This window comes from Macrosteles quadrilineatus, unplaced genomic scaffold, assembly GCF_028750875.1.
Source record: "Macrosteles quadrilineatus isolate MER2022 unplaced genomic scaffold, UCM_ALF_1.0 Scaffold_51__1_contigs__length_872494, whole genome shotgun sequence".
Lineage (NCBI taxonomy): Eukaryota > Metazoa > Arthropoda > Insecta > Hemiptera > Cicadellidae > Macrosteles > Macrosteles quadrilineatus.
Window position 1 is genome coordinate 41,652 of NW_026542644.1, and position 13,652 is coordinate 55,303.

Below are 13,652 nucleotides of genomic sequence, written 5' to 3' on the forward strand. Positions count from 1 at the left end.
CATGATGGGGGTGTGTCTTCTGTAATTATTCCTATAATATGGTCTGAAAATGCCCTTGGCCATACCAACACATCTATTGAATCAGTGAGAAAAAACTGAAACTCTGAAGTTTTAATACCAAACCTCTTACTTTCAATTATGTCTTTTCTAGACAGAAACCTCAGAAATACAGCCATTACAAGTGAGGAGATCACCAATGATACGTCTGTTCTCGCTGACTGTTACCGGTAAAGTGATTAAAAACATACTATGACACCCACCTATGTAAGGGTCAATGCTCCTGTTTTTTGTATCCATAGGGGAGAGTATCATGATCTCCTTCGTACTTTCTCTTTGGACCAGTTACCTTAAACTGTTTAACTTCATCTGTTGTTACAATATCTCTATATTTTGTTCGTCTAATCCTGTGCTCATCAATTTCAACGATTTTAGAAGCTTCACTTAAAACCATCTCTTTTAGTTTCCCAAAATTCAAAATTTTTGATGTTTTAATATTGAGAGTAAGCCCTTTGATTTTACAAACCGGGATAAATTTCTGTTGATTTGTCGACCAGACAAGGTACGCGTATGTTTTAGGCCCCCCAGAGACAAACTCAGTAATGTATGAGCCGGGTCCATACTCTACCAATTCATCGGTCATTTCGCCGAGGTAATCTCCTGTAGGCACCCTATACAGCCCTTCGTGGTAGTAATATATAATACTATCTGTATCCCAATATAGTACTTGATCTCCTAAGGCATCAAGGTGTTCATACAACTTTAGTCTAGCGTGAGCAGTAGTGAAGGCTGCCATAACTACATTTACAGTTCTTAAAGACTCACTAGCCTCTTCAATATTTTGCCAATTTACTAGCACAACATCTTGGTTAATAGCCTGAAAGTATTTTAACTTACCCTCAGGATTGGTTAATAACCGAAAGAACTCTTTGGCATCTCGGATGATTGATGTTTTCATCATATTTTCCCTTTGCCCAAATTTACCCCAAAAACTGTTTAGCATCAATTTTGCTACTGATCTTAAGCCCCCATTTTTAACAATATGTTCCTTTGTCATTTCTATACCTTCACGCTCAAGAAATTTTGCAATGTACTGTTTCTTATCCTCCTCAGTCTTACACCACCCAGGGTATCCAGATGCCTCCTGCTTTAGTTTTAAAAATTTATCAATAAACTCAGTGAATAGCCCTCCTTTCTCATATGTGGCTACCTCATACTCCCACAACTCATAAATATCCTGTATAATGTAGCCTTTCTCTACAGCCTTCCTAATCTCATCCATTGTCCACGTCCCAACCAATGCTCTATCTTCACTCTCGTGAAAACAATCCCCCTGGTACATTATTTCCCCACATGTTCTGCAAAGAACAAACATCAATTTATCATGAACACGTGTTGGTAAAACTGGATGATACAAGTTGAAAGGAGGTAAGATCTTGCATTTCAACAGTCCATCTACTTCCATACCTCTCTTTCTACATTCCTTATTACCAACATATATAGTTGGATGACATATAGGATATTTACAGTATTTATTTACAAAAGGATATAGCGAGCAAACATCGACGTATTGAATAGTCTCTCCAGGGCCGCATTTATGGTAAGTTTTTGCGTTTCCTGTTCTACCTCCAAAGAATGCGTCTCTAGGATTTAATGGAAGTGTACTTAAAATAGGTAATTTGTCTAGATGGTTGAGTTTTTGATCCTTTTTCAGCTTATGGAATTCACATTCCCACATCTGCACCACATCTCCGAGCTTTTCAATTTTAGCTTTGGTTCTCTCGTAACGGAGATGAAGTGAATCAGAAGGGTCCTCTTTTAATGGGGTATCGCGATTATAGGGGAAGCATTTAGGGCACCCGTGCCAGTAACATCCGTGGAACTCGTATATGTTTTCGCCGTCAAACCCATCTACTTTCATCCCCTTTATAACAACCTCTTTACTACGTCCAGCATGATTGATTGTCACCCCACGTCTTTCCTCCTCCCAGGTAAGCCACTGTAGAGCAACAGCTGATTGGGTAGAAGACCGGTAACCATTTTTAGGGATCAGACCGATTGTATTTGGTTTTAGAAAGTTACGGCGAAAGGCCAGATTGCAGGCACTAGCAATTGTTAGGGACTCAAGAAATGGATCTACATTACATTGTTCAAGTAGCAATGATCTAAATTTGATACATGCCTGAGCTAAAATGTCAACGTCTGACATGCAATATTCCAATAATTCTTTTTTTAAATTAAATTCATACTTTTTAGCAGCCTGTTCATTGTACCATTTGTCAAAGTCATTATGGGATTTCTCAAACATGGATTCGGGACAGTAGTACTTTTTATCAGGCATAGGGCCTATGTAATTTTGATTTGCTACTGTATTGAACAAATGTGGGAAGTAACCTTTCTTCTTTTCAGGTGGTAAGTCAAAAGCTTTCGGTAAGGCAGATAAGGACATGGGAAAGTAGCTAAGGGAGTCAATAAATCTAACGTTAGCCACCTCCATCAAAATAATTTTAGTTCCTCTTGGGATGATGTTTGGTGTGAATTTTGTTTCTTCAAGGATATACCTAAGTATAAATTGAAAGTCAAACCCTTGTCCGTTGTGTGCAATTACACAGACGTTTTTGAATTGTTTGCGGGCTTCCATTACATAGTTCATGAACTGCCTAACAGGATTGCTATCAAATATTTTATAACGTTCCGAACAAGATTCACATTCACCCCCATTGATGCATTTGAAACAAAACTGTTGTGAAACACATAAATTCACTTTATGTAACTTAGTCTCGGGATCTGAGGGTAGGGACTCATCTTGGCGTGTTTCCAGATCAAAGAAAATAAATAGGTAGTCACGGTCTTTTGGGCTTTTCTTGTCTATCTGAATGTAACATTTATGATTGGGATCTTTAAATGTACCACAAGGGTGACAATATACCTCTCCACACACATGAGCCGATTTACGTTTAGTCGGGAATATCATTTTTTCACACCCTCGGCAGAATTTAATTGTTTTACAAATCTGTCTCTGGTGGGCAATAAAGCACCGTTCATTTTTGAAAAATCGGTTACAATAGCGGCAAGATATGCCGGCATCTTCCTCTACACAAGGAGGTGAGAAGGTGTGACAAGATGGACAGATGTTCGAGCAGCGGTGCTCACCTTTATGCTCATAGGGTATGTGACATGCGTCACAAAAGTAACCACAGGCAAAAGCGGCTGTTAAGTTTGTAATTACATTATAATGGTTATCATGGTACAATAAGTTGATTTTAAACTTTGCTTCACTATTACCGCCAGAGAAATATACATTCCGGCCTTTGCTATCGTAATTATACACAGTTATTTTATATTTCTTTAAGTGTGCCTGGAACTTTTCAAGTTCAGGGATACCTGACCCCTCTTTAGGCATTTCAACTCTAGCTTTAGCTATAAGTTTTTTTGCCCTAATTGTCTGTCGCAAGCACTTGTCTTGACGAATACCTCGAATTTGAGGATCCATTTTTACATATGCTTTACCCACTACTATTGCTCTAGCTAGACATAAGTTGTCAGTGTTATTTATTACTACTATCCCCTTTCTTGCTTTACATTCTTCATTAAATGAATTGTACATTCCCGAACGCACTCTACCCCTGCCTACAGGAACATTGACTCTAGAAACACTTACTGTAAACGTATCACTACTAGTAACTGACTCTGAGTTACTTTGAATGATACCCCCAAAAATAGCCCATAATGAATCAGCTGTAACCTCGGAGGCTAGTTGTGGAACAACATACCCAGGTTCTTTAGATTTCAAATTAATAGAGGTAAGAGTAAACCCTAAGTAGTCAGTTGGTGAACAGTCGTGTTTAGATTGTTCTACTATTTGCTCACCAACTGGTAACAAACTAAAATAATAAAATCAAACAATGGTGGTGTTGTCACCATAGTTCCATGTTTTACCACTAGAGTCGCTAGTTTGAGTTGCGTTGTAGTTTGATGTTTTGCCACTGGAGGCAGCACCGTCGCTTACAGTACCGTATATATAGCGTGGATAGACCAGCTACTTTAGACTATCATCTGACTTTGCTGGGGATAGACGTGTTTTGAGCTCTTAACTTATCCTTAGACATTTATATTATGGAGTCCTGTGACGGAGTTTGCCAAAAAGGTTCTCATAAATCTACCGGCCCCGTTACTTTTATCGATGAAAACAGAACATTTGTGCCAAAGTTTAGGCTTTATGGATGGAAAACTACCTTTAAATTTACTGAACCTCCGGAAGGTGTATCTGAATTAGAGTGGATACGCAAGGGCCTTGAGCAAATAGTAGAACAATCTAAACACGACTGTTCACCAACTGACTACTTAGGGTTTACTCTTACCTCTATTAATTTGAAATCTAAAGAACCTGGGTATGTTGTTCCACAACTAGCCTCCGAGGTTACAGCTGATTCATTATGGGCTATTTTTGGGGGTACCATTCAAAGTAACTCAGAGTCAGTTACTAGTAGTGATACGTTTACAGTAAGTGTTTCTAGAGTCAATGTTCCTGTAGGCAGGGGTAGAGTGCGTTCGGGAATGTACAATTCATTTAATGAAGAATGTAAAGCAAGAAAGGGGATAGTAGTAATAAATAACACTGACAACTTATGTCTAGCTAGAGCAATAGTAGTGGGTAAAGCATATGTAAAAATGGATCCTCAAATTCGAGGTATTCGTCAAGACAAGTGCTTGCGACAGACAATTAGGGCAAAAAAACTTATAGCTAAAGCTAGAGTTGAAATGCCTAAAGAGGGGTCAGGTATCCCTGAACTTGAAAAGTTCCAGGCACACTTAAAGAAATATAAAATAACTGTGTATAATTACGATAGCAAAGGCCGGAATGTATATTTCTCTGGCGGTAATAGTGAAGCAAAGTTTAAAATCAACTTATTGTACCATGATAACCATTATAATGTAATTACAAACTTAACAGCCGCTTTTGCCTGTGGTTACTTTTGTGACGCATGTCACATACCCTATGAGCATAAAGGTGAGCACCGCTGCTCGAACATCTGTCCATCTTGTCACACCTTCTCACCTCCTTGTGTAGAGGAAGATGCCGGCATATCTTGCCGCTATTGTAACCGATTTTTCAAAAATGAACGGTGCTTTATTGCCCATCAGAGACAGATTTGTAAAACAATTAAATTCTGCCGAGGGTGTGAAAAAATGATATTCCAGACTAAACGTAAATCGGCTCATGTGTGTGGAGAGGTATATTGTCACCCTTGTGGTACATTTAAAGATCCCAATCATAAATGTTACATTCAGATAGACAAGAAAAGCCCAAAAGACCGTGACTACCTATTTATTTTCTTTGATCTGGAAACACGCCAAGATGAGTCCCTACCCTCAGATCCCGAGACTAAGTTACATAAAGTGAATTTATGTGTTTCACAACAGTTTTGTTTCAAATGCACCAATGGGGGTGAATGTGAATCTTGTTCGGAACGTTATAAAATATTTGATAGCAATCCTGTTAGGCAGTTCATGAACTATGTAATGGAAGCCCGCAAACAATTCAAAAACGTCTGTGTAATTGCACACAACGGACAAGGGTTTGACTTTCAATTTATACTTAGGTATATCCTTGAAGAAACAAAATTCACACCAAACATCATCCCAAGAGGAACTAAAATTATTTTGATGGAGGTGGCTAACGTTAGATTTATTGACTCCCTTAGCTACTTTCCCATGTCCTTATCTGCCTTACCGAAAGCTTTTGACTTACCACCTGAAAAGAAGAAAGGTTACTTCCCACATTTGTTCAATACAGTAGCAAATCAAAATTACATAGGCCCTATGCCTGATAAAAAGTACTACTGTCCCGAATCCATGTTTGAGAAATCCCATAATGACTTTGACAAATGGTACAATGAACAGGCTGCTAAAAAGTATGAATTTAATTTAAAAAAAGAATTATTGGAATATTGCATGTCAGACGTTGACATTTTAGCTCAGGCATGTATCAAATTTAGATCATTGCTACTTGAACAATGTAATGTAGATCCATTTCTTGAGTCCCTAACAATTGCTAGTGCCTGCAATCTGGCCTTTCGCCGTAACTTTCTAAAACCAAATACAATCGGTCTGATCCCTAAAAATGGTTACCGGTCTTCTACCCAATCAGCTGTTGCTCTACAGTGGCTTACCTGGGAGGAGGAAAGACGTGGGGTGACAATCAATCATGCTGGACGTAGTAAAGAGGTTGTTATAAAGGGGATGAAAGTAGATGGGTTTGACGGCGAAAACATATACGAGTTCCACGGATGTTACTGGCACGGGTGCCCTAAATGCTTCCCCTATAATCGCGATACCCCATTAAAAGAGGACCCTTCTGATTCACTTCATCTCCGTTACGAGAGAACCAAAGCTAAAATTGAAAAGCTCGGAGATGTGGTGCAGATGTGGGAATGTGAATTCCATAAGCTGAAAAAGGATCAAAAACTCAACCATCTAGACAAATTACCTATTTTAAGTACACTTCCATTAAATCCTAGAGACGCATTCTTTGGAGGTAGAACAGGAAACGCAAAAACTTACCATAAATGCGGCCCTGGAGAGACTATTCAATACGTCGATGTTTGCTCGCTATATCCTTTTGTAAATAAATACTGTAAATATCCTATATGTCATCCAACTATATATGTTGGTAATAAGGAATGTAGAAAGAGAGGTATGGAAGTAGATGGACTGTTGAAATGCAAGATCTTACCTCCTTTCAACTTGTATCATCCAGTTTTACCAACACGTGTTCATGATAAATTGATGTTTGTTCTTTGCAGAACATGTGGGGAAATAATGTACCAGGGGGATTGTTTTCACGAGAGTGAAGATAGAGCATTGGTTGGGACGTGGACAATGGATGAGATTAGGAAGGCTGTAGAGAAAGGCTACATTATACAGGATATGTATGAGTTGTGGGAGTATGAGGTAGCCACATATGAGAAAGGAGGGCTATTCACTGAGTTTATTGATAAATTTTTAAAACTAAAGCAGGAGGCATCTGGATACCCTGGGTGGTGTAAGACTGAGGAGGATAAGAAACAGTACATTGCAAAATTTCTTGAGCGTGAAGGTATAGAAATGACAAAGGAACATATTGTTAAAAATGGGGGCTTAAGATCAGTAGCAAAATTGATGCTAAACAGTTTTTGGGGTAAATTTGGGCAAAGGGAAAATATGATGAAAACATCAATCATCCGAGATGCCAAAGAGTTCTTTCGGTTATTAACCAATCCTGAGGGTAAGTTAAAATACTTTCAGGCTATTAACCAAGATGTTGTGCTAGTAAATTGGCAAAATATTGAAGAGGCTAGTGAGTCTTTAAGAACTGTAAATGTAGTTATGGCAGCCTTCACTACTGCTCACGCTAGACTAAAGTTGTATGAACACCTTGATGCCTTAGGAGATCAAGTACTATATTGGGATACAGATAGTATTATATATTACTACCACGAAGGGCTGTATAGGGTGCCTACAGGAGATTACCTCGGCGAAATGACCGATGAATTGGTAGAGTATGGACCCGGCTCATACATTACTGAGTTTGTCTCTGGGGGGCCTAAAACATACGCGTACCTTGTCTGGTCGACAAATCAACAGAAATTTATCCCGGTTTGTAAAATCAAAGGGCTTACTCTCAATATTAAAACATCAAAAATTTTGAATTTTGGGAAACTAAAAGAGATGGTTTTAAGTGAAGCTTCTAAAATCGTTGAAATTGATGAGCACAGGATTAGACGAACAAAATATAGAGATATTGTAACAACAGATGAAGTTAAACAGTTTAAGGTAACTGGTCCAAAGAGAAAGTACGAAGGAGATCATGATACTCTCCCCTATGGATACAAAAAACAGGAGCATTGACCCTTACATAGGTGGGTGTCATAGTATGTTTTTAATCACTTTACCGGTAACAGTCAGCGAGAACAGACGTATCATTGGTGATCTCCTCACTTGTAATGGCTGTATTTCTGAGGTTTCTGTCTAGAAAAGACATAATTGAAAGTAAGAGGTTTGGTATTAAAACTTCAGAGTTTCAGTTTTTTCTCACTGATTCAATAGATGTGTTGGTATGGCCAAGGGCATTTTCAGACCATATTATAGGAATAATTACAGAAGACACACCCCCATCATGTTTTATTGGGGCGTTATTAACATATGAAGACACATCTGGTAATATACCATTTATTCCTATTGCAACACTTACATCAGCATCATTTTCTAATTACTTTGACAGTATATTTGCTAAAATAGAATCAATGACCGGTGTTTTAAAACTTGAAGTGACAACCGTTTCCATACCAAGCAGGTATCGTTGATACATTAAACCCTTAATCATTTAACCTAAAAACAAGTTTAATCCTTGAGCATCTATGAACATGAGATATTCCTCTTAAACTTTCTCCAGAATAGCTACCAAATAAAATGTTGGAATATGTATCAAAGTAAAGTAAATTGGAACAATGTAATTTTATATCAGAATATAAATATTAAAAATATATAATTCACCTTAAATACCAGATTATAGTTCGAGGTGTTTCCTTGTGTGTATATGAGTATGTGTACTCGCCCAACAGGCAGGCTTAAAATCCATAAGTCCAGGGGCTGGTACGGAGGTTGGCCTAAAAATCGTAAAACATTGCGTTATCCTCCCTATGTGTGAGTGTGTGTGTGTGTGTGTGTACTCGCCCAACAGGCAGGCTTAAAACCCATAAGTCCAGGGGCTGGTACGGAGGTTAGCCTAAGAATCGTAAAACATTGCGTTATCCTCCATGTCACCTAATTTCCCTTTCACCTCGGACTATAATCTGACAAAAAAATAACAAAAAATTAAAAAATCTCTGTCATTCTTAGTAAATAAAATGTCGTAGGCTAAAATGAACGGTTCGCCTAGTAAATGGCCTGATGACTTTTAAAATGAACGGGTTGACAGAGACAAAAAAACATATAAAAGAAAAATATCCTTTGTCAATGGTAAAAAGGGTTAATTGAAAGGCTTCACCGAGTAAATAACCCTTTACATTTGTCAAAGGGGAAAAAATTGGGAGGTGGCAAATCTGTTATGGAGTGGCCATCACCGTAAGCTGCGATGGTTGGGGCAGCCTACCCCAGAGGTTAGGACTCTTGGTGAAGCTCTGGGTTAACAAAAAGAACGCGCTGAGACCCTACGGCCTAGCCTAACAGCTTACCGTGGTGTGGAAACTGGGTCACCTAAGCTCTTTTGAGATTAGGCAGCTACATACAATTGAAATAAGACTAAAAAAGGTTGCAGCTATAGTTTAATTATATGTCTAGGTAGTGTTGACGTCTAAAGTCTTAAGCATGGAAATTATTTTTAAAACCATTAACTTAACACCATTTACTTGAAATGAGTATACTCCTCCTCCTCTTCTTTTTCCCCTTCGTCGTCCCTCTCCTTTTCTTCCTCCATTTCCCTCATCTTATCAACTTCTTCCTCCTTTTCCTCTTCCTCTTCCTGCTCCTACTCCTTCTCCTTTTCTTCCTCCTTCTATTTCTTCTCCACCTTCTCCTCCTTTTTCTCTTTCTTCTCCTCTTCTTCATCCTTCTCCTCCTACTCCAGGTATAATATGTTTAATTACATATTTAGAAATTGAATACGCAACCTTTATTTTATTTTTTATCTTCTGTTCTTTATTTATCCTTATAATGGGTGTTCTATGTTTACAAGTCCGTAAAATGATTAGTTTTCATTGCTCTAAAACTAATTTCAAACACATAATAAGAAATAAATTTACTAAAATAAACGGTACAATCAAATTGTTTCTCTATAATCCCTGGTAGGTATATAACTTTTACTGTAGATTTAAGCAACCATATTAACCAATTCCCATCTGTACTCTAATTCTGTTGAAAAGTGTAACTAGTTGACCATAGCATTCAGAAATCATCTAGACATTTAAGCATAGACCTTGACAAGAGGTGATCAGGACAGTAGACTGTGTCCATAGAAAATAATCATTAGCACTATATAGGAATGACTAAATGTTTACACTATTAACCAGAGATAATACCAATTTAACATCAGTATAAAAAAAGGATACATTAGAAGTTGTATACTGGTAAATCTAAACATAGAGCTATTATCAGTGCATTAGGTTCAATAACTTAAGTCAACATACATTCTAAGCTCTCCACTGTTGGGATATGACAGGTATAAAGAAAGATGTTAGACAATAATGCACAGGCAAAAGTCATCAGGTAGTTAAAAGAGTATGTTTACAGTTACAACAACAAAAAGTCATAGACAGTAAATTAAACACTTAACAAAGCCATTGATATTATTACTATGTGGTTAGCTAAACAGAAAACTGTTAACACACAAGGATTATAACAGGTTTTAATGTAGGTAGCAACAAGTTATACAGTAAACAGCTGCTGAGGTGGTGCATAAATGTGTATGTTGATCCATGAAAATATCAACAGGAAGTTACACCAGAAACCACAATCGATGGTGATAAAGTCAACACATATCAGTATTAGTTATCATATGTACAACTCTATAAAAGTTATTGTGTATTAGAACAGTACAATTATTAAGTGTAATACAATGCAGTACAAGTAATAAGTGGGTTCAGTACAGTACAGATGTAATACAGTGCAATACAAGTGTAATACAATATATTACAAGTGTGATACAGTACAGTACACATGTAATGTACCAATTTCAAGTTACAAGGATACAGGTAATTAATTTAAATCAGGTTACATTCATTACCATAAACTTGGTAAATTACCCTATTTGTTTCTTGTTATTCAACGTTTCAATAATTCAAGCACAAGTGATAAAGCTTCATCAACACTAGTTTAATTCCAAAAAGACTTGTTTTAGACTGTATACATAACTAAGGTTCAAAGTTAAGGTTATGTCACAGCTGATTAATTTGGCAGAAACATATTACACAAGAAATACCAGATATGAAGATGGGTATTAGTAAGATACAAACCTATAACCTCTGGGATCATAGTTCACACTACTCCCACTTCAATACTAAAACTCAAAGTATTAACCCAACCAGATCGGTGACTGATAGGATTCGAACCCACAACCTCTGAATTGAGGTAGTGCATAGATATAAAAATTCGGATGTTATGCCAGAAAGATGAAGTCATTCACTTATCAGATTTACAACACTCCACAAAAGTGATAGTATATTAGTTGGGTGTATTAAAATACATTACAAGTAATAGTAAAAAGTACAGTACTCATTTTTTAATATGTTGGTGTAATCTTTTGTAGTAAATCTTCAGTGCCGGTTCGTTAGTCTCATAGTAATAGTTAAATTAAATGTTACAGTGATACAGATAAGTCTGTAATGGTTACCATTAATAAATCATTTAAGTAAGGTTATCGTCATTAATATAGAACAAGCTTTATCAGGTATTCTGTAGATGCTTTGTTAGTCAATATATCATTAAATCAAATTACACTGGGCAAATTTCATCGAGACTAGCGCTCCAGTGTCACAAATATGAATGAATAGACTTGGTATAATACAGAAAGTGAGGTTATGTTACAGATACAATCTTGGCATGGAAATTCACAGCTGATTAATTTAGCAGGTACATGTTACAAAACCATAAGAAATACCGGTTATGAAACAATTAGATACTAGTAGGGTTTAAGCCCTAGACTAAACCACTAAACTCTCTATACCATACTAAAACTCATTTTGACCAAGAATGAAACAATCAGTGGCTGGTAGGACTCAAACCCTCGGCCTCTGAGATTGAAGGTCTACACTACTACAGCTACAATACAACATCATACCAAAATCAACATATCACCCCGACCTGAAATAAACATTTAGTGACTAATAGGATTCGAACCCGCAAACCTCTGGGATCAAAAGCTCATACACAGATAGGAGACTACAATACAACACCGAAAATCAACATATCACCCCAACCGGAAATGAAACATTTAGTGACTAATAGGATTCGAACCCGCAAACCTCTGGGATCAAAAGCTCATACACAGACAGGAGACTACAATACAACACCGAAAATCAACATATCACCCCAACCGGAAATAAACATTTGGTGACTGGCAGGATTCAAACCAACAAACCTCTGAGACCAGAGGCTCATACACGGCCAACTACTAGATAGAAACATTATTCAGATTAAACATCATTCCAACAATACATAGCATATATGAAATGACCACGTTGGTATCACCATAGATAAAACATACTCCCTTAGTAGATTTCTCATCCTTATGGAACAGCTGAAGACAATTTTATTGTTAGTTATGTACGGTTTATGTAGAGGTCGTCTTTTGTTTACAATTTTTTCCCGTTATTACAGCCATTTAAAACATCGTTTAACCAAATAATACGATCTAATCATAAACAATAACTTTTCCCCTAGTTATATAACCAAACAGCAAAGCACAAATCAAGAAAATAACCCTAAAATAATAGAAACAAAGTTTCGTCGACACTAGCGCCTTTGTGTCACGTACATGAACTAGACACGAAAAACGTGCTTCAAAATTTACAATGGGATGAGAAGTATACTTGTGTTGGTTAGTCTATGCCGTCTATGGTATCACTTAGCAAGAGTTGGCGGTATCACCTAATTACAGAGGTTATATAAGATGGCGGGAACCTACGTATGCAATACGTAAAGTGAGGCTTGGCGGGAAGATGAGGTTACGTTGTTTGGCGCGATAATAAAAGTGAGGTTATGTTACTTGGCGGTAAGGTGTTTTTTTTTTCATTTAGCGGGAAGGTAAGGTTTTTTTTTGTTTGACGTGAAAATAAAAGTGAGGTTATGTCACTTGGCGGGAAGGAGAGGTTTTTTTCGTTTGGCAGGAATTGGCGGGGAGTAAGGGGTTTTTTTCGTTTGGCGCGAAAATAAAAGTGAGGTTATGTCACTTGGCGGGAAGGAGAGGTTTTTTCGTTTAGCAGGAATCGGCGGGAAGTAAGGGTTTTTTTCGTTTGGCGCGAAAATAAAAGTTAGGTTATGTCACTTGGTGGGTAGATAAGGGTTTTTTCGTTTGGCGGGAATTGGCTAGAAGGTAAGGTTTTTTTTCGTTTGGCGCGAAAATAAAAGTTAGGTTATGTCGCTTGGCGGTAAGGTGAAGCTTTTTTCGTTTGGCGGGATGGTAAGGTTATGTCACTTGGCGCGAAAATAAAAGTTAGGTTAGACCACGTGGGTAAAAGTGTGGTTAGACCACGTGGGTAAAAGTATGGTTAGACCACGTGGGTAAAAGTGTGGTTAGACCACGTGGGACACCAGGGGGCATAGTTTAAGGGGAGGAGTGGGGATGAAATGCTGCTCTCTGATTGGTGCCCGCAAGAGCTGGGTAGCCTACTTATGTCTTATCTATGAAGTACTGAAGCTCTCACTAGGTGGTGTGTCTTGTCCATGATGTACTTTAGCTTTTACTGGGTAGTATGTCTTGTCTATGAAGTACTGAAGCTCTCACTGGGTGGTGAGTCTTGTCTATTATGTACTGTAGCTTTTACTGTGTAGTATGTCTTGTCTATGAAGTACTGAAGCTCTCAATGGGTGGTGTGTCTTGTCTGTAAGGTACTGAAGCTCACACTGGGTGGTGTGACTTTTTGGTGAGGTACTGAAGCTCTCACGGGGTGGTGTGTCTT

General features: G+C 37.8%; 2 protein-coding genes across 2 annotated transcripts; one reads left to right on the top strand and one right to left on the bottom strand.

The window, feature by feature from the left end:
• Nucleotides 1-271: 271 nt before the first annotated feature.
• On the bottom strand, nt 272-5,038 carry LOC129005984 (uncharacterized). Its single transcript, XM_054435064.1, has 3 exons — nt 4,994-5,038; nt 1,734-2,869; nt 272-1,355 (listed from the first exon to the last, which is right to left on the bottom strand). The coding sequence occupies exons 1-3, from the start codon at nt 5,036-5,038 to the stop codon at nt 272-274; spliced, it is 2,265 nt and encodes a 754-aa protein (XP_054291039.1).
• A 149-nt stretch (nt 5,039-5,187) lies between these two features.
• On the top strand, nt 5,188-7,887 carry LOC129005985 (uncharacterized). Its single transcript, XM_054435065.1, has one exon. The coding sequence runs from the start codon at nt 5,188-5,190 to the stop codon at nt 7,885-7,887; it is 2,700 nt and encodes an 899-aa protein (XP_054291040.1).
• Nucleotides 7,888-13,652: the final 5,765 nt, after the last annotated feature.

What these genes read in the sequence shown, in the direction of transcription:
- LOC129005984 (XM_054435064.1), bottom strand. Translation starts at nt 5,038, where the DNA reads ATGGACAGATGTTCGAGCAGCGGTGCTCACCTTTATGCTCATAGG. An exon ending in CTCACCTTTATGCTCATAGG is followed by an intron (nt 2,870 to 4,993) that starts GTATGTGACATG and finishes TGTTACATTCAG; the next exon opens with ATAGACAAGAAAAGCCCAAA. An exon ending in CTCGGAGATGTGGTGCAGAT is followed by an intron (nt 1,356 to 1,733) that starts GTGGGAATGTGA and finishes TGTTCTTTGCAG; the next exon opens with AACATGTGGGGAAATAATGT.
- LOC129005985 (XM_054435065.1), top strand. Translation starts at nt 5,188, where the DNA reads ATGATATTCCAGACTAAACGTAAATCGGCTCATGTGTGTGGAGAGGTA.